This window comes from Chiroxiphia lanceolata, chromosome 17, assembly GCF_009829145.1.
Source record: "Chiroxiphia lanceolata isolate bChiLan1 chromosome 17, bChiLan1.pri, whole genome shotgun sequence".
Taxonomy (NCBI): Eukaryota; Metazoa; Chordata; class Aves; order Passeriformes; family Pipridae; genus Chiroxiphia; species Chiroxiphia lanceolata.
The window spans coordinates 11,235,546-11,255,541 of record NC_045653.1 but is presented as its reverse complement, the minus strand read 5'-3'; the positions used below and the strand labels follow the sequence as shown (position 1 = coordinate 11,255,541).

At 59.7% G+C, this 19,996-nt stretch overlaps 2 protein-coding genes across 2 annotated transcripts; one reads left to right on the top strand and one right to left on the bottom strand.

Moving 5' to 3' along the window:
• Positions 1-3,435: 3,435 nt before the first annotated feature.
• On the top strand, positions 3,436-5,945 carry C17H20orf204 (chromosome 17 C20orf204 homolog). The gene is made up of 4 exons (XM_032705088.1): positions 3,436-3,565; positions 3,802-3,864; positions 3,970-4,122; positions 5,002-5,945. The coding sequence occupies exons 1-4, from the start codon at positions 3,476-3,478 to the stop codon at positions 5,158-5,160; spliced, it is 465 nt and encodes a 154-aa protein (XP_032560979.1). The 5' UTR covers positions 3,436-3,475; the 3' UTR covers positions 5,161-5,945.
• Positions 5,946-11,153: 5,208 nt separating this feature from the next.
• LOC116795538 (ammonium transporter Rh type B-like) lies at positions 11,154-12,548 on the bottom strand. Its single transcript, XM_032705305.1, has 2 exons — positions 11,443-12,548; positions 11,154-11,379 (listed from the first exon to the last, which is right to left on the bottom strand). Exons 1-2 carry the CDS (start codon positions 12,546-12,548, stop codon positions 11,154-11,156), a joined length of 1,332 nt encoding a protein of 443 aa, XP_032561196.1.
• Positions 12,549-19,996: the final 7,448 nt, after the last annotated feature.

Genomic DNA, 19,996 nt, shown 5'->3' with positions numbered 1-19,996 from the left:
GGTTGTGAGTGTTCACCCGCTGCCGACTGTGACTCCAGAGTGAAACGATCACCCCAACGCCAACAGAAATCGAAACTGTGGTGGTTTGCGGCAAAACATGCAACCCCAGCCCTGCCCGGGGTAGGGACGCGTGGGTTGGGATCCCCGGGTGGGTGCGAGCGGTGGGTGCTGGCTCTGCCGGCCCCTCGGGGGTAGGGGGACCCTCTCCCACCCTGCGCGGCTGCCCAGCGGGAGCAGGACCCGACCCGGCAGCTCGGGCACGACCCGCTCCTCTCAGCTCTCCGCCGGTGCCCGGGGGGGCCGGGGCGATGCCTCCCCCGCGGGGGCCGGGGCTGGGCCGGCGGCGGTGCCGTGTCCCGTCCCCTCCCACCGTGGAGCCAAGTTCAAACCGCGGGCCCCGGCGGAGCGGGACGCGGGGCCGGGCCGCGCTCCCCGGGGCCGCCGCAGGGGCCGCGCCCGCGGGGCTCCATGGTGAGTGCGCCGGGACCCCCCTTCTCCCCGGAACCTTCCTCCTCTCCCGGACACCCTTCCCGAGACACCGCTGCTGGACCGGAGCCCCCCGCACCGCCGGGATGGGGTCGGCTCGGCCGGGGTGGGACCTGTCGGGAGGTGGCTGATTCTCCTGGGATGGGGCTTGGACCGAGCGGGAGAGAGGCTGATCCGGCCGGGAAATGGCCCGGACTGGTCGGGATGGAGACAGACCAGCTGGGAAAGGAGTTGGAGCAGTCGGAACGGGGCTGGCCTGTGTCAAGATGGAGCTTGGACAGTCGCGATGGGATGGAGCTGGGAGGTGGTGAGGAAGGGGCTCTGATCCAGCTGGGAAGGCTCACCCAGCTGGGACCAGCCTGCTGTGCCTGGGATGAGGCTTGAATTTGGCTGGGGTGGATCTTGTACCTGTCTGGGATGGGGCTTGGATGAAGCTGGTCCCAAGGGGGGACACGGAGGGTCTGTCCCTGCCCCAAGCTGTAGCAGGTGCTGGGGCTCTGGGTGGTGGCTCTTTGGGTAGGAGGGTGTTGGGGTCAGGGTCCATCTGGCTGGTAGGACCTGTAGATCCTGGTGGGATTCCCGAGCTGGCTGCAGGTGTTGCCCCTCATTGCCCCACTGGCTGGGACTGGTATGAGTGCCACCAGGAACTGCTCTATCAATAATGGTGATTTCCCTTATCTCCTCATGTTTGCTGGAGGATTAGAGTGAGGAAGAGATTAGCTGTGCTTGTCCTGCTCCCGTGCTTCCCCAGGCTGTTCCTTCCCTGCCAGTCTCCCCCAGGAAGGGATGTGCCACCTGCCTGTAACTTCTTGCTGTAGGATGGGGGCAAAGGGAGAAGGAATAACCTTAAATCAGCTGTTGAACTTCTCCTCCTCCATCCTGAAAGGTGGGGATCCAGGAGCAGGATTTGTAAGCTTGGTCTCTCCCTGCATCTGTCACTTGTCACTGCTGCTTCCCTGCTCTCTGTGGGGCGTGGGAAACACCTACAGAACCCTCTGAGCTCCTGCCCCACCTACTCCGTGGGTTGCTCTGACTGTGCTTCCTCCCGTGCTGAGGTCTGAGCCCAGTGCCAGGCTTGGCTGCCTGGGAGTGCTGGTGTGCTTTCTTCTGGAATTGGGTCCCAGTTGCTTAATAAGCCACTTCAGGGGTCATTCCTAGTTAAATGGTGAAATTGCATGGCCTTGTCTTCCCGGTGGAGGAGGCTTCTGGAGAGCAACCCTTAGACTTTGGACAGGGTGTCCTCATGGAAGCAGCGCTCTCCTTTGGTGTCCTTAGGGATTATACCCTTGGATCTCTGCTGAATCACCTCTGGAGCAAGATCTCTTAGTGGGTTTGCAGGGAACAAAGCCAGTAGCACAAGGAGGCTCTTCCCTGGCCTTCCTGGTCCCTGGATGGAGCCCAGCATGGCTCTGCTGGAAGGTGTGTGCTTATTAAGGAAGCTGAAGAGCCCAGTGGGATCTGTACCGGTTGCACATGGATTTGCTCATCTCCTCACACGCCCTTGTGCTCTGAGGTAACAGCTGTGCCTGTGGGTTCCCAGGCTTGCACTGTGTTGGGTTGTGCCTCTTGTTAAGATCCAATCACTCCTGCTGAGCTGTGGGAGAGTGGGAAAAAGGTTTCTCACCCTTTTGGAGCCAGGTCCAGCCTGGCATCAAGTGGAGAGCACGGAGCAGATGCAGGTTTTACAAACCCTCCAGGTTCCCGCTGTAGGACAGGATGGATGGAGGCTGCCTGGGCTTGGAATTCAGTGAGGAAAATTCTTCCTTCTGGCTTCTCGGAGCAGAAGATGAAGCTGAGAGCCAGAGGTGGCTGGGGAAGGGCAGTGACCCTCCGAGCTGTGCTGTGGGGCAGCAGGTGCTGGCTGCAGGCAGAGTTGTGGCCCCTTCCTCCTCTCTCGTACTTTGGCTGCAGTGCAGGGGTTGCATATTTGGAAGGAACTGAGCTACCTTCTGCCTGCCCAGACCTGACAACCACAGGGGGGGTTGTTTGGAGAGGGTTGTGTTTGGGGGGGGGCTTTTCCTGGCAATGTGAAATGATAGAAATGCCAGGCCGGGGCTGCAGTGCTGTGCCATCGCTCAGTGATGCGGAGACGCAGTGAGTTGTTGGGCTTCTTTCTTGGCAGAGATTTTGGGCTCCCCATGCTCTCCCCTGCTGTGAGGCTGCTCAGATATCCCTGGTCTTGGTCACTTGAGCTTGTGCTGGCTTTTTTTCAAAGCCTTGGGACTGATCTCTCAGAGGGTCCATCCCCACCCTCCCTGTGCCCCTCCACCAGCTCAAGTATCAGCGCTTGGGGTTCCCCTGGCTCAGCAGCAGCCAGGATGTGCTGGCAAGGGCAGGCACTTGTGCTGCTTCTGTCTGGCTTGTGGTGAGGGCACCTGGGCCTGGGATGAGTGAGAGCTGTGGGGGAGATGGAAAAGCGTTGTAATAATACCATCCATGCAGCAGAGGTGTGGGAATGTCCTTCCGAGGTTGTTTGAATCCATTTGGGTACAGGTGTTGATGTTGCTGGTGGGGCCCAGGCAGTTCCTGCCTCCCATTCCTCTCTGAGGAGCAGGATACATCCCTCTCTGCTCCCTTTGGGTTTTGGTGGTTGAGGTTCTGGCCTTGAAATGACACAAGCTGGGGACCTACTGGAACCCTGCTGGACCAGTGAGCTCAGGGATGAGTCCCATAGAATGACACTGTGCCAAGAACTTAGCTGGTGGCACCAGAGAGAGCTCTGTGTGTACCATGGGCAGTGCTGCTGGGTTGGGCTGAAGGTGGAGTAGTTTCCCAAGGGCTTTGCTCCAAGTGGAGATGGCTTGTCTGGGAAGAGACAGTGGAGGCTCTTCCAGCACACCCTGTGTCTTCGGGGACAGGTCTGATGGGGCTTGTGACTAGGAGCTGAAGGCAGAGCTCGGAGCATCCCTTCATCCCTGTCTGACTCTGAGCCCTTCTCTGGCAGATTTTCCCCCGGGCTCTCTCCTCTGCTGTTCTGCTGCTCCTGCTCATGGCCGTGCTGGGCAGAGGCAGGAGGTGCAGCATCGCCAAAATCCTCCAGCAGTACCGCGCTGTCATCTTCCATGAGATCCAGAACCTGGTGAGCCGAGGGCAGGTGTCTGCCTGGGTCCCCAGTCCTGGCTCTGGGGAATGCTGCTGAGCTGGATGCAGCCCTGCTGCGGGATGTGGGGAGGGATGAGCTTGGAAGCTTAATATGGAGCTGGCTGCTTTGCCAGCAGTACTGGGGAGTGTTGTGTTTTTTAATGGGTGATTCTTGCCTCAGGTGGGAGGCACCGATCCTGGGGGGTGCTGGATCTTCTTGCTTTTTTTCTCCAGAAAAACCTGAGTGGGTCGGCGCACAGGAGCGGGAGGGCTGGGCCGGCTTGTCGTTCAGACAAGGTGAGCACTGAGGGGCCTGGGGCTGAGATGTGGCGTGGGCTGAGCCCCCAGGGAGCCACAGAACCCCCCTTCCTGCCTGGGGCCACGTGCCTCTCTCCTCTCCAGGACCAGAAGATCCTGCTGTCCATCTACAACATCAGCATGTCCCTGCGGGAGGTGGGGGCTGGCGCCCTGCACAGCCATGAGGAGCTGGCGGTCTGGAAGGTGGCCAGGAACACCGACTTCGTGCTCCGGGAGAACTGCAGGAAAATCAACAAGGTGGGAGCCCTCTCCTTCCCAGCCACCCCAGTGGCCCCCAGTTCCCCAGGGCTGTGGGCAGAGCCTGCCCCATTGAGTGCTCTCATGCTGCCCATGAGGAGGCTCCAGGCTCTGCCTGCAGCATGCCGGGAGCTGGGGGATGCTGATGGCACATCCATCCCGGTGAGCTTTAGACTGGCCAGGGAGGCAAGTCCAGCTGTGGCGGTGTGGGACAGTGTTTTACCACCAACTCTCAAGTGGGTTTTTCACCTGTGCCGTCATACCATGGCTGATGAGGAACACAAGACCTTGTCCTGTTAGGGTGCTCACCCAGTGGGTGCATTCACTCAGTTCTGCTCTTGCTTCTGGGCTCATATAGACAAGAACTGGGATTTATCCCCAGAGGGCTGGGTTCCCCTGGCGTCCCCAGGGCTCTGTCGGGGAAACCCCATCCAGGAGGATCCCTATGGCAATGCCAGCAGCTCATTAACCAGCAGGGAAACCCCAGGGCAATGAGGCACCAGATCCTGCCTCCCAACTCTGCCTAGCCCTGGCACAATGCTGGAACTCTCCTCCCTGCCGCTGCTGGGGACATCCCCTGGGGACAACCCTACCTGGTGTCTGCTGCTGTGGGATGGAGCTGTTGCTGCTTTGGAAACCTCACTTGGTGTCTGTGGGTGTGCTATGGGGTGCACGCTGCTGGCTCAGGTGGGGACAACCACCCCTGGGGACTCCTGGGGACTTGGGACCATGTCCTTGCCATGACCATGGGCAGTGTGGCCACCTCAGCCTGCAGTTCTGCCCACGCAGACCCCACGTGTGGTGGCTTTTGTCCCCTGACTAACGCCTGTGTGACGGTGGGGGGGATTTCTGCTCCCTCCCTCGGCACACCGCCCGCAGACCCCGTTGCGCAGCACCCCGGCACAGCCCCGGCGCGGGGGACCCGGCCGCAGGAGGAAGCAGCTGCGGGAGATCGGGAGGAAGGCGGACAGGCTGGCAACCTGCTGGGAGAAGCTCTATGCCCTGCACGCACCCCACCAGGCACCTCGGCGCTCGTAGGGACGCCCTCGCCACGCGCGGGAGGGACGCGCTGCCCCGGCACCGGCTGCCGGTGGCTCGTTTGGGAACCTGGGACAAACTCAGCCCTGAGGGCAGCGGCGTTGCTACAGGCAGATGCCCGAGCTGAATTCATCCTCCTGTTCCAAGTGGTGCCCAGGGACCGGCTCCATCTCCCGTGGTTGGGACTGGCAGGTTGGTTTGCTGCTGTGGGATGGCTGCAGCAGGAACCTGGAACACCAGAAACACTGGGAAGAAGGGGAAGCACTAAATACAGAAGGTGAGGTGTGGATTCTGCAATGCTCCTGGGCCTGCAGCACCTACTGCTCTCTTGGGGACAATGGTTGCATTTTGGGGCAGAAAGAGGACATGTGGGGACACGGCTCTGAGGGCTCTGCTGGAAGGGGGACTACAGTGCACCCACAAGGCTCTGAGGGTGGCTGGGCTGTGGAGAGGGGCATGTGTCCCTGTGGCACTGCTGGGACACATAGAGCAGCTGGGCACCTGCAGTGGACAGGGAAGCCGGGGTGCATCACTGGGCACCTCAGAAAACCTGGGTAGTGCCAGTGTCCTTGGATATACAGCAAAATCCTAGGCAGGTGCAGGTGTTTGGGGCCAAGGCTCAGCCTTTGGGACAGGCAGCACTGTGGGGGGACCTGGCTGCTCAACTCTGCGGGTGCCTCAGCAGGGAGGGGCTGGTTGGATGTGGGGTTTGATGAGCTGAGGACCATCCTCCCTTGTCACCGTGCTCTGCCAGCACCCTGTTCGTGGTACCTGCTGCCCTGTTGGGTGGCAAACAGCCTCTGGGAAATAAAAACTCTCCTTCCCTAGAAGCACTTAGGGTTCTTTATCTGGTGATCTGGGGACTCTTGTGCTGTGGATGGAGCTGGCAGGGTGACGGGTCTGGGCATGGGGCTGCAACTGTGCATGTCCAGGCAGGAGCCTGCAGCAGGCGTGGGCACCATGGCATCTTGCCTCTGCCCTCTGTGCCTGCATCCCTGACCCATGAGCTTCTGTTGGTGTGTGGGCGATGCAGGACAGGAGCTGCTTTCCTGGGAGAACATTTGTCCTCTGGAGCAGCGGCTAGGAGGGCCCACAGTGTGCCCCTGTGCCTCTCCAGCCGGGTGGATGCTGTCCCAGCCCTGAGTGGGGCCAGCCCGGCTCTGGAGGACACGAGATGGCAGCAGTGGGCTGTGTGTGCTGAGTGGAGCCGGGCGCTGCCCACGCCGTGTGTCCCACGGCCACGCCAGCATTGCCCGTTCTTTTCCCACCAGAGCCTCGGTCACCATCCCTGCTCTGGACAGGGCTGTGGCCGGGGGGGAGCAATGGGGTGCTGCTGGTGAGTGGGACACCCACCCATGTGCCTTGGAGGGAATAGAGGGGCACGTTTCTCTGGGGGTGTCTGGGTGGGGTTCAAACATCTGACTCGGGAGAGGGATTTAGGGAGGGGAGGGCAGGGGATGCTCAGTGGTCCTTACCCACCCTCTCTCCCTCTGGGCTAGAAAGAGCTGGAGGGGCTGCAGTGCCAGGGTGGGTGAGAGGGCCCCTCCCCATCCCGAGCACACCAGAGTTGCTGGGATGTAGTGGGGTGCAGGAAGGACCCCTTGATTTGATGGGGCAGGACAGGGACCTTGGTTTGGGGGTGAGAGCAGGGGGCTGCAACTTCTGAATGGTGCTTTGTGGGGTCCCTCCAGGGTATGTGGGCCCTGGGGGGTGACATCTGCCCAGCTTGGGGCAGACTGGCACCAGGGACCATCCAGGGAGCTGCAGTTCAGCACATCCCAATGCCAGAGACCTCCCAGTGCTATGCTCCTCCCTGGCTGGTCCCATCACGCCTGGGCTCCTTCCTCTCAGCTCCATCCTCCTCCTAGGGAGAGAACACTGCCCTTTTTGCTGCCTCCACAGGAAGTTTTGCACTGGCTTAGATTCTGGATTTCTTTCTTGTTCCCCGTCCATTATCCCAACCACCCTCCCTTCACATCCCCCTGTTCTCTCAAAATAGTCCTACTGATGCTTGATATCCAATGGATGGGGCTGGGGGCCCCACCATGACCCCATAGCTCAAGTACCAACAGGATTGGGACGGTGGCTTTGGACAGGGTGACTCACAGTCTTTTTCTTTATCAAGGCTGGAGCAAAGTCCCCCCTCCAGTGACCTGTCAGCACCTTCCCAGATAAACCAGAGCAGTAACTGCCTCTGTTCACTACCCTTCCCTCCCAGGCAGCTGCTGCTGAACCGGGAACCTGGTGCAGCAGCAGGAATGAGTGCATGGAAAGGAAGGAAAGAGTGAAGGAAGAAGCAACAGGGAGGGAGGGGAAAAAGCGAGGTCGAAGCAATGGTGGAATCACAGCAAAAACAGCCGGAAAAAGGAAACAGGCCCTGAAAAGTCAAATAAAAATAGCAGCGAGGCGAACCCAAGTGTGCAGCACATGGGAGTGAGCGCATTTCCTTCGAGGGCAGCACCGCACGCTCCCGGCTGCTCCGGGGGGGCCGCTCTGATGTGGCTCCAGCTGCCGCCACGGCCCCCCCACCCCCTGTGCTGTGCCAGCCCCTTGGCAGCCGCTGGGCACCCAGCCAGCCCCCTCCTCGCCCGTGGTCCCTGTGTGCCTTGTGCGAGCCCGCCCGGCCCGGGGGCTGCAGGGATGTAGAAAAGGTGCACACACATGTCAGAGCTGAGGGGACGCACAGGGTCGGGGGGGGGGGGGCTCGCTGGCCGTGCCCACGCCCTCTCCTCGTGCCCTGTGCTGCCGGCGAGTTGCCTTGCCCGATGCATCCGAGCGCTGTGTGAGCAGCGCGATCCCGGCTCCCTCCCCTCCCTGCTTGTTTTGCAATCATGGCAGGGTCCCGCTGGGAGATGGGGGTTGGAGGGGGGAGGCTGTGGGGACAGGGATGGGGACAAGGATGGGGGCTGGTACTTCTTACCAGCACTGGTGGGTCGCATCCCAACCCAACTTTGGGCTGAGCTCGGAGGCGGCAGCAGAACCCAGTGGGCTGGGGCACTGTTCTGGGGGACAGTGCTGGGGGATCACAGCGGGGTACCATGCCCAGGGACCATGGTTTGGGACCACATGGGGGTACAGTGCCCAGGCACTGAGCTGGGGGACCACACTGGGGTACCGTGCCCAGGGACTGTGCCTGGGTAGCTCTACCAGGGGGCCACACAGGGACACCATGCCTGGGGACCATGCAGAGGGGCAGTGGCTGCTGAAGTTCCACAGAGGCACATTTTTCCCCCCACACCACCGCTGTCCCACCGAAGCGCAGCTGACCCAAGCTATCCCCATCTCGGGGTGCCAGCAGCCCCCCGCCTGGTGTCCGGGGGGCCCTTGCCCACATGTGCCCCCTGCTTCAGTCCTCACCCCCCTGGCAGAGGGGCTGGGGGCCCATCCCCTGGCAGCCCCGGCGCTGGGGGCACTGGCACACGCAGGCTGTGTCTGACAGAGCAGAGCAGCGTTTTGTTCTCTCCCATCTCCCTGCAGCATTGTGAAGCTGCTGAAAGCCCAGATTTACAGTGTGATAAACTCTGGAGGCTCTGCGGAATATCTGACTGCTCCATCCTTTGGAGAGCGACTTGTTTGGAGGAGCGAGGAGCGCCGGGCAGCACACCCAGAGGCGGAACAGCGGGTCCGGGGGGCAGGGATGGCCGGGAGTGAGGCTGATGGAGCCGTGCCACGACCCAGGTGGGTCCCAGCCATAGGTCACCGAGTGCCTGAGCCCCTCCGGGCAGCGGGAAAGTGCTGACCCCCCCATCATATCTTGGGCCTGTTGCTGGTTTTGAAGCATCTGCCGACCAGATTGTGCCGCGGCATGCCGGGGTGCCCGTGCCAGGACATGCCAGCCGGGAGGCGGGGTGTGCCCAGCTCCGGGTGTGCTCCTTCCCCGCGCCCCCATTGCCCGCTCCCCTGCTGGGTGCCGCGGGCTGCTCAGTGGGAGCCTGCGTCCTCTTCCTCGCTGGGAAGGGCTGGGAGATGCTGGAAAGCGGCTCTGCCTGCTCTGCTACCTCCGACAGCAAGAGGTTTGCAGCCTTGGGGCTGCGTGTGCATGTGTGTGTGAGTGCTGGGATGTCTGTGCATGTGTGTATATGTCTGTGTACGTATGTGTGTGCATGTGTGTCTGGGCACATGCACGTGGTTATGTGTGCACACACGTATGTGTGTGCGCAGTGGTGTCTGCACACGTGTGTATGTGTGGGGTGGGTGGGTGCATGCAGTTCCATGTGTGTGCATGCATGTGCAAGGGTGGGTGCATGTGATCCCTCTCTACAGCTTGTTCCCAACAGGGTGGCTGCAGCCCCTGGTGCTGCTGACCCTGTGCCCCCTCTTCCCCGTGCTGGAGCCAGAGCTGGCATTGGAGCCAGCAGGCCTCGGCATGGGGGCAGCCAGCGGGACCGGGATGCCGGGCTCAGTGGGAGCACCAGCTCTCCTGGAGACTGGATGTAGCCAATCCAGCACCGATGGTATCACAGCTCCCCGGGCGGGTTCTGGCTCTGGTGGCTCTTGACACCCAGTGGGAGCCAGGCAGTGGCAAGGGGCCCGGTCGGTCCCTGCTCCGAGTGGGCGCGCGATGGTTCCTAACACCATCGTGGGGCACATCCATACCGAGTTGCCAAGAAGCTGGGGGCCTGCTGGGGCTTGACTGGGAGCTGGGGGGACCAAACTGCCTCCTTCCCCCCTGGCCCCTGGCCCCACTGCTCAGCCCGCAGCATCCTGCGCCGGGGCCCATTGTTCGGCCGCGCCGGGCTGCGGGGCAGGATTTCTTTGTCAGAACTCGGCAATATTTTATTCTAACAATTAACCAAACACGCCCGGGCCCCCAAGCCTGTTTGTGATTATTGGAGGGCGAATTCCCCAGCCTCGCTCCCTCTTGGTGTTGGCTCTGCCTGGGGCTGCACCAGGCGGAGGGGATCCAGCCCCTCTCCCACCCGCTCAGAGTTGGGGACCCCCAACCGCGCTGACAGCTCCCCTACTCCTGCAGACACTGCTGGGGGCCTTGGTGGCCTCGACCCCCTTGTGAGCCCCTGAGCATCGCCTGCATTGTCTCAGCAGCAGCGGGGTCCGTGGGGGCGCAGGGGCAGCGGTGATTCATGGCAGGGGGGATGTGAATCACAGCCCTCGCTCTCCAGGCAGGATGCGGCCCCGCGCTCCCAGCTTGCCTCATGCCAGCCATGGACTGCAGGCTTTGTCCTCCACAGGGTGGAAGCGGCTCACTGCCCGTGGTAGGATGGGATGGGGCCAGTGCTCTTCCCGGGATGCTGGCGCAGCTTTCCCAGCTCCTGCTTTGGGGTGGGATGAGGGTCCTGTGGGCTGCGGGTGCCTCCTGCATCCTGGCTCTCTCTGAGGCTCCTCGCCGTGCTTGGGCTGCGTCGTCATCACAGCACCAGTGGTAAAGAAAGCTGGTGCCTCCCTTTGCAAACTCTCCCAGAGAGTGAATTGCCCAGTGCAGGTTATCAAATCCCTTTTAAATCCTTTGCTTGGGACCAGCTTATCCCATCTCCCTGTATCCCACTGCTGCGGTTCCAGGCATGGGATGCTGAGTTCCTGGCCTGGAACTGTGGCCTGAGCTGGAAGCCCTCTCCAGGTGTTGCCTGCAGTGTTCAGGGGAGTCCAGAGCGAGAGCTGGAGCTGAGGGTCAGGGTGGGCATTGTGGGTGATGCCAAGAGTGGAGCAGCTGGTGCCAGTGTCCTGCAGCAGGGCCATCTGGATTAGTTGTAGGTTATTAGCCATCCCAGGGGAGACATCCTTAGCAGGTTTTTTCTCTGGTTGCTGCCTGGGATGGGTGGGTCCTGGGGGTGACTGGAGCAGAGGAGGGGGTTCGCAGCTGCAGGGTGGGAGGATGGAGGAGGGACCAGTGCTGTGATCCTGACCCAGCTATGCTGGAATCCTCGGTGGCTGGAGCCAGGCACAGGGCAGGAGCAAGAACAGGCAACATCTCCTGCCAGCTGATCTGGGCTGGTGATATTCCCTGGCCCTCCCTGCAGCTGCACACTCACCAATGCCTAGACATGCTCCTTCAGAGCCAGGGCTCCTTCCTCAGTCGTGCTGCCTGGGCCGAGGCTCTCATCCTGATCCTGGAACTTAAAATACAGTGAGTCATCGAAGCAGAGCCGCTCAGGTGGTCGGGCCAGGCAGGGCAGCCGAAGTGTGGCACCAGTGAGCAGCCCGGCAATAAGTGAGGCCCCGATGGCCACTGCCAGCCCTGCTGCCTGGCACAGCGCCTGTCTACTCATCCCACCGTCCCCCTGCTGTTCTCCCACCACCTCGCTGGCATTGCCCCCCGCGGGGAACAGCTGGGAGACGTGGGACCCGGAGGTGTCCTTGGATACCACCAGGATGGCCACGGCGCTGGCTGTGGCGCCGAGGATGCCGGGCAAGCCATGGAGATTGTGGATGCCACACTGGTCCTGGAATGCGAACTTCTTCTCCAGGAGTGGGGTGAGGAACCTGAAGCCGAGGACACACGTCACGGCCGAGAGGCCGCCCAGGGCAAGAGCGGCCGCTGGCGGCATGGCCATGTCGGCCACCGCGCCGATGGCCACCCCGCCGGCCAGGCTACCGTTTTGCAGGTGGCTGGGGCTGAGCTTGCCGTCCCTCTCCAGCAGGCTGGAGACCACCACGGTGGTTATGGCACTGGCACTCATGGCCAGGAGGGTGTTCAGGATGGCACGGTGCTGGGCATCGCCTGGTTGGCACAGGACAGCCACAAAGCTGGGCCAGAAAACCCAGAGGATGAGCATCCCCATCAGGGACATGAGGTCGGAGCGGGGCGTTGGGGTCTCCTTGGGGTGCAGTGGCTTCTGCCCTGCCCAGAACAGAGCCTTGGACACGCCGAGGCCGAAATAGCAGGAGAAGACATGGATTGTGATGGTGCCACCCACATCCAGAACGCCCAGACAGTTGACAATGACCCACTCACTGGCGAGGTAGGCAGGGACCTCACAGGTGGCCATGGCGAGCAGTTGGCAGGGGCTGGTCCTCCCCAGGATGGCCCCCACGGAGATGAGCACCGTCACAGCAGCAAACTCAGAGATGAGGAGTTTGAGGAGATCCAGGTGGACCTGGCCGTGGTGGAAGTGGTGGATCAAGCCCTGCAGCACTAGCGCCCATTGCATGGAGAAGTTGAGCAGGAGGAAGTTGTGGGTGAGGGCACTGAGCCCGTAGCGGGGCAGGAAGGTCAGCAGGAGCCCCAGCCCCACCACCAGCATCACCTGGATGTCCTGGAAGAAGGGAAAGGTGCTGTAGATCTGGTAGGCCACCAAGGTGGCATCCTCTGCCTGCGCTGAGGGCTCATCAAAGGTGACGAAGAGGGCAAAGAAGAGGAGCAGGGCGCCCTGGAAAAACCCCAGGAAGAGGGGCAGGAGGCAACGGGGCCGGGTGAAGGGCAGTATGGCCATCCTGGAGTGGACAGCAGGAGATGGTGACTGGCAGGGTGCTGTCTTGGGGCAGCAGCCCAGCAGTGCTCACAGGGTGAGCTCTGCTTGCTCCTACATTGGGGGTTTTATGGCCACGGTTAATTTTTAACGGAAGATCTAAGTTTATGTTGCAGAAGAGGAGGGTTTTGTTCCTCTCTTCTTTAAATACAACACCCATAAATTAGCCACGTGCTCTTGTTTGACCACCATAAAAGTGGACATTATGATTTTGAAGGGAAACAAGAAAAACCTGCCATGGGGCAGAGAAGGGAGAAGGATGATTGGTGAGGAGCTGGCCAGGGATGGGGATACCATGGCACTCACCCCATTAACCTATCCCCCTCCAGGAGTGGGGACTTCACTGCTGGAACCCCAGAGTGATGCTGGCAGCTCACACAAACCCCAGCTCCCAGTCCGGCTCTGCCACATCCCACTCCACGTCGACTCTGGCACTGCCACCACCCCCTTCCGCGGAATGATGCACGTTTTCCCCGGCAACCGCTTGGATTTTGGGAAGCGCCATGAAGCTCCAAAATCGGGGCTGAAAAGATCATTTTCTCACAGGTTTGCGTTGGCTTAAATGGCTGGAAATTCATTAACAATTAGCGCGCGAGAAAAACAAAACCCAGAGCAGCCAAGCAGCTACCCCGAAGTTTCTGGGTTGCTGCTTAGTGTGACATTTTGCCAGTGAATGTCTGGAAAAAAAAAAAAAATTAAAGAAAAAATATATGAGAACCACAAGAACAAAAGGCAGAAGGGTTGGTAAATATTTGTTCCAGAGAGGAGATATTTTTGTGCTGTCCCTGATCTCAACACCCCTGCCGCGGGCGCTGGCTCCGCGCCGCTCTTCGTCATTGTTACTGGAGGATGAGGCAGGCGAGGGCGCAAAATGGGAAACAATTGTTGAATAATCTGTGCGAGGCTCCTCTGCCAAACCATCCCCGGCCATTTTTCAACCCAGAGATGCTGGGAATGGGGGCAATGTATAGGAGGAGGTGGTGCTTTGAAGGCAATGCCTTTGGCGGGTGAGGAGGGGTTGTGTTGCACCCAACAGAGGGGTGGTGGGAGCAGTGAGGGTTTTGAGTGGGGAGATAGGGTGCTTTGTCTGCCCCTGATACATCCCTGCTGCATGGCCGGTGATGCTAACGGCAGTGGATGCTCCTGTGGGAGCATCCTCACCCAAGGAAATGTGGGGCTGGGGTCCCCACAGTGTCATATGGCTCTCTCTGGTGTCCTCAGGGTGGCTGAGACGGGATGGGATGGGATGAGATGAGATGGGATGGGATGGCATGGGCGAGTTGGCAGGATGATCCCATTGCTCCTGCTTCTGCCTGCACAGGGACACAGCCCAACCCACCTCCTGTGCCTGCTGATGGCTCTCACCTCCACCAGGTAGTGGGGATGAGGACCAAGGGGATGTAGGCAGAGCCTTCCCCTTTTGTCCCCTTTGCTGGGGTACAAAAGGCAAAGAATGGGATTTCAGCTTCTGACCCCTCACCTGTGCCCTTCATATGCCACATCAGCCCATCCAGGGGGTTTTCAAGAGGACAGCTTGGCCCAGTGAAACCTCTTTGGTTGATGGTGGGTGAGACACAACCCCAGGGAGATGCTTGGAGCAGGTCGTGCTCCTGAGACGGAGGAACCAGGTTGCTCTTACAGAGCTGAGGAAGTGTTTTTGCTCTGACTCGGTGTGCCAGAGAACAGGGTGCTTGCTGGCACACTGGGTGCTGCCCGGTGACCCCCTCCTTCTGCCCGTAGTATCTCAGTCTGTCCCTTCCTGCTCTGGTTTGGGCTTTTTTAAGGTGATGTTAAATAAAATGCTAAAAGAAAAAGCCATGGAACAGGTCTTTTAAGAAACAGAGTGCTTGGAAGACTTCAAGGTTATGGCACAGTGCCTCCTGAGAGGAGGAGGAGAAAGATGCTGGAGGGATCCCAGTGCTGCCAGATCTGCTGGAGAGGACAAGAAACACATTAGGAGTTTTGGGATGTAAATGCCCCGGATTGTCTCTGGCAAGAAGTAGACAGGAAAGTCAGGATACCTCCACTGGACTCTGTGTGCTGGGTCAGCAGATTCCAGGAGGGCACATGGGAAAGTGGCAGCTCAGGACTGGACTCAGTGTTTGGTGATGGGCTGTTTCAGGGGGTGACACAGTTCTTATCTCAGTCACTGGGGGATAGGCAGTTGCAGGCTCAGTGGGATGTCCTTGGGCACATGCTCTTTTTCCATCTGGAAATTTTTCTCTGACAGCACCTGGGCATTTGAGATGCTTCTCTGGGCTCCCAGAGTGGCAAAAGCCAGTGGAGGAAGTTTCTAATGACCCCAGCCTTTCACATCCCTACGAGCAGCACCCTCTGCTCTGCTGCCTCTGTGGGGTCAACCACCACCAGGCTCCTTTGATGAGATATCAGGTACCACCATCCTCTTCCCTTGGGAGAAGGGCATCCTGTGAACCTTTCCACTTCCCAAGCCAGATGAGACGCAAAGAGCAGCGATGCCCAAGTGCTCCCCAGACCAACGACCCCACAGCAGAGAAGGGGAAACCCCACTGGGACACAGATTAAAAAATAACTTTTATGGCACTCATAAAAGAAGGTCGAAATTCCAAGAGGTCACTGAGAAGGTGAAAGTCCCCCCTGGCCCTGGGGCACCCTTGAAGACAGAGAATGATTAACCCCGTGGTGCAGGGTGTGCCTTCGGGATGCCATGGTCCCCATGGGGAGAAGGTCCAATCCCTCCGGTAACATTTTCCAGGCACAGCGAGTTTTCTTTCGGCACTGAAGGAGAAGGGATGGAGGAAGCATCTGGCGAGGGCTTGGGCAGCGGGGAGCATTGAATTCCACCCCCCACATCCCCCTTTCACTGGGGGGGCAGTTGTTTTATGGCAGGAGGACTGGGGAACCATTTTAGCAGGATCCACGCTGGGACTGCTGGAGGAGTTCCCTGCTGAGGGCTGGATACAAAGAAAAGCTGAATTAACCGAGGGTCATATAAGGCAACAGGATCTGACAGATCCGAGCCAATATATGCTGGCAGCAGCCAGTCCATGGCACTGTGAGAAACACTCCTGCAAATTTAACAAATCCCCATGGTCTAGAAAGTCATGTACAAGAAATTACTAATGAAGGGATCTAGTCATATCTGGATTTCCAGACATTGGTCATGCTCCCACCGCGTTCTTCAGGCCATATAAGTACATGGATCTCAATCCCGGGTGCTGGAGACCGAGAGGATTGTTACGATCATCTTGTCTGACCTCCTGCGTCAGACGAGGGCTCCCGGTGAGGAGGGGATGCCGGGCGGTGGCGGCCGGATCCTGCGGCTGTGCCGGGCTGGGGATGGATGGAGAAGCCTGAAGGGGTGCTGGGCTTGGGAGTGCCGCCGTGGCAATGGAGTGGCTGGGTGCTCCCACCCTGTGGCGACGCACTGGCACCCAGATGGGTGCTGGGGACCCGTTGCTGGGCAGGAGGGATCAGGAGTTCCAGCTGCATCCCTGCAGGACAGTTCTGTGTGATGGGAAGGGACTGCCAGTGGCACCCCCAGCCATGGCATCATCTTCAACTCACTGCTCCCTCCAGCCTGGAGCACCCCAAAATTCTCCATTCCCTAAAGATCCTGCCAGCTTGCTCCTGCAGAGCTCCAGCTCTGTTCCATCCCCTCCATAGGTCCTACACAGCCACCCGCCTGGTGCCCGAGCGAGCCGGGAGCGAGCACCGCGAGTGTTTTAAGAGCTCCGGACCAGCTGTGACCCCACGAGCCCCGGTGCCGGCTGTCATGTGGTGGGCAGGAGGCCAGAACCACCCCACCCCCCCCCCCCGCCCTCTCCTCAGCCCCTCACAGCCAGGTCCTACCAGGGTGGAAAGCGGGGGGACACAAAGCCCAACAGACGTCACCCCGGCATCACGCGGTCCGAGTGGCCTTCTCCATCTTGTTAGCACATTGTGTAACACAACATGTGGAGGCGCTGGGACCGCACACGCATGCAACTCCCTGACAGCCCAACAGAGACTGGGGGGTGGGGGATGGAGAAAAGAGGGAGGCAAAAAAAAAAAAAAAAAAAAAGAAAAAAAGAAAAGGAAAAAAAAAAAAGAAAAAACCACGAAAAATAAAAAAAAAAAAAAAAGGAAGCAATTTAAGCTTTGAATCTTTCTCTTTAAAATGTTCTCATGGCTTCATTAGAATTTGCAGCCACAGAGGCTTTGAAGAGCATGGTATAAGGAGTGAAACATCTGGAAAAATTAGGATTAATGAAAACATAATTCCCAAGACTAAAGGAAAGATTAATCCTGCGTTACCACTTGTGTGTTCCACAGCTTTTCCCCAGCTCGTAACGCTGAACTTATTAAATCGCCCTGAGCTGAGTTTTCCTTTTCTCTCTCCCTCCCCTATGGAGCCCAATGGAAGTGGCCGATGCCAAATGTAAGGATAGCCAACTGTGCTGGGCAGAGCCAGCGCCAGCACATCCAGCCCTGCACCCAGGTGGGCACCCACTGCCCACCAGACCTGCGGGTGGGGGTCTCTGGGTGGGGGTGAGGGTCCGGCAGGTTCCGGGGGGGTCTGTGCTGGGGCAGTGGGTGCTGCCCCTGGCAGGGCTGCACCTGCTCCTGATTGGGGTCCTGAGCAGGATGGGGACCCACTGGCTCGTGGGATGGGGGATGCTGGGGAATTAAAAGATAAATTAATGAACCCCCTGCTCTGCTGTGGGATGTTTGGCCAGGGTGAGAACAAAGCGGCTCTGAGATGCTCGTGTCACTGGGTGGCATTGCTGAAAGTGTGAGGGTGATGTGCCCTGGTGATGTGTCATTCCATGTCATGCTGTACCATGCTGTGCCATGCCGTGCCGTGCCATGCCATTCTGGGCTATACTGTGCTGTGCCATGCTGTGCTGTGCCATGCTGTGCTGTGCCATGCTGTGCTATTCTATGCCATGCTGTCCATGCCACATGCCATGCCCATGCTGGCACCACCCTCTGCTCCAGGATCCAGGCTGTAAGCAGGGTGCTGGGACCCACGAGCCCTGTGCCAACCAGCAGTGCTGGGCTCTGGGGACTCTGGGGCTGTGTCACACTGCAGTGCTGGAGGGTACTGGGGGGTTGCATTGGCTGTGCCAGCCCCTGCTTGAGCCCTCTGGGGAGGGCTGGTCCAGGCTCTTGGGCTGCTCCAAGTGGAGCTCAGCCGTGCTGAGGAGCCCTCTTGGGAAGATGCTCCTGGATGACAGATCCTTTGTCCCTGTAAAATCCTGCAGCAATTCCTCTCTATTTGGGGCAGTGATGCCACCAGCAAGTACCATATGGGTGCCATGGCTGGCTTGGGGGTCGCATCAGATGTTTGTCCCTGCAGCTTCTCCACCATGGACACTAATTTGCACAAATAGGTGGGGCTGGGGTTGGAGTGTGTCTCTCCATGAACTAAGCTGCAGTGTGGCCTATCAAGTGTGGTGCTCCTTGGGAAGAATGAAAACAAGGAGAGCTCACTCCATTACATCTTTATCCATCCCACACCGGGCACAGGGAGGCTGGGCAGAGCTAACTGCACACCTAGGCTGGCTCTGCTGACCAGCCCACCACAGCAGACCCAGCAGCCAGAACCAGCAAGTGGCTGCAGCTGCCCACAAGGACTGGGAGGGAAGGAAGGGACTGCATGAGATGGGGACAGGGAGCAGCACCCGCTCTGCAAGTTTTTGTAGGGATTTGGGTGGGATCTTGCCTGCTGGGAACCCCCCACAACATCCAGGTGAGGGAACCAGATGTTTTCTGCACCCCCTCCTTGCCTGCTGCCCCCGGTGAAGCCAGGACTGCAGCTGGATGGGACCAAAGGCGTGTTTGACCCATGCACAGGGGAAAAAGGCTCATTTGCCCCAGGAACGGGGGAAAAGGGCTGTGTTTGCCCCACACATGGAGTGAGGGAGGAGGCAGCGAGCCCTGGCCACTCCCCAAGAAGGGGAGGCTCCCAAGGGACTCAACGGGACCTCCGCTCCCTCCTTCCCACGCTGATGTCCCGCTCAGCTCCCGCCTGTTTTCCAGAGAGGAAACCGGCAACCTTGCTATTATTCTTTTTCTTAAAAAATTTTTTTTTCTATTTTCCTTTTTTCTCCCAGTGTGAGCGGCGGGGCCCAGCTGGGGGGCAGCGGTGCCGGGTGCCGGCGGGCGCCAGGTGCCGGCGGGGCGGCGCGGGAGGTGCCCGCCGGCCGCGGGGGGACAAAGCCGGCGACAGCCCGCGGCGCTCGCGGCCGTATTGTGCGAGCGAGGACGAGATGGATGAAGGTCACATCCTGCCACTCTTCCGATGCCCGGCACCAGGAAAAAGCTGCGCTTTGTAAATACAAAAATAAACAACAAACTCTTCCCCCCCATTTACCACCTTCCCCCCCCCCCCCCCCGAGAAAACAACAACAGCCCCCGCGGCTTCGCAGCCACCTGCTCGGGGAAGTGATTTTTCATATAGGCAGGAAACGGGGGTCTAATTAAATCTAGGGTCAAGAACATAAAGGGAGAACAAAGTTTATTTAGGAGTCCTCGAGCGGGGCGGGAGGGGGATGCTCAGCAAGGCTCTGGGTCTGTGTGCCTTCGGGGGACAGCATTTTGGGGGGGCTGGGGGGATCTGGGGGTGTTTTGGCCACGGGGTGGGTGGCAGGGCATCCTGCCAGCGGGTCCAGCGTGCCATGGGAGACAGTGGTGGCAGTTAGGCCCTCACCAGGGCAGGGATGCTCTCGGGGACTCCCTGCTGTCCCCATCCCCCTGCGGGTAGAGAAAGGAGCCCGGGGAGCGTCACGCTCAGACCTACAAGAGTGTCCCCAAGCCTTCAGCGAGATCATATGAGGTTCCTGTTTCACAAGACGGAGGATGGCATTTCCATTGTGCTCGCCGGGGATGTGTTGCAACGGGGCAGCCGCTTCCATCCTTTGTCCTCCTCCCCGCAGAGGAGGAGTCTCAACCTCTGCCAGGGTGACCCGTAACACCCTGCCCCCCCCCAGCCACCAAATTTGGCTCCACTGGCCGCGGCACCCCTCCTCGGCGGGTCCTGTCAACGGGCATCGCCCCACCACCAGCACTCTCCGGCTCCAAAGGTGCCTCCTTGCAGCCACCGAGCTGGGTGCCCTCGGCTGGGGAATCCGCACTGGGTTAGGAACACTCCAGGAAGGTGATGCTCATGTCGAGCCGCTCCCCGCTCTGACTCCGGGGTGCTCTGGCTGCCTCCGCTGTCCACTGCAGGCTCCTGCCTAATTTTCACCACCAATTAACAAACGAGGGGTTGACCAAAGCAAAGCCCAACTGTGGATCCCTGGGCGTTGGCAGCAGCCCCAGCTCCCCGGGATGATGCAACTCCCCCAGCCCCTCTCCCCTGCCCGCAGCGAGCAGCTTCCAGCTTTCAGGAAGCGCTGCAGAGACCTTTGCCTTTGGGTCGGGTGCTCCGAGCACGGACCCGCTTTCTA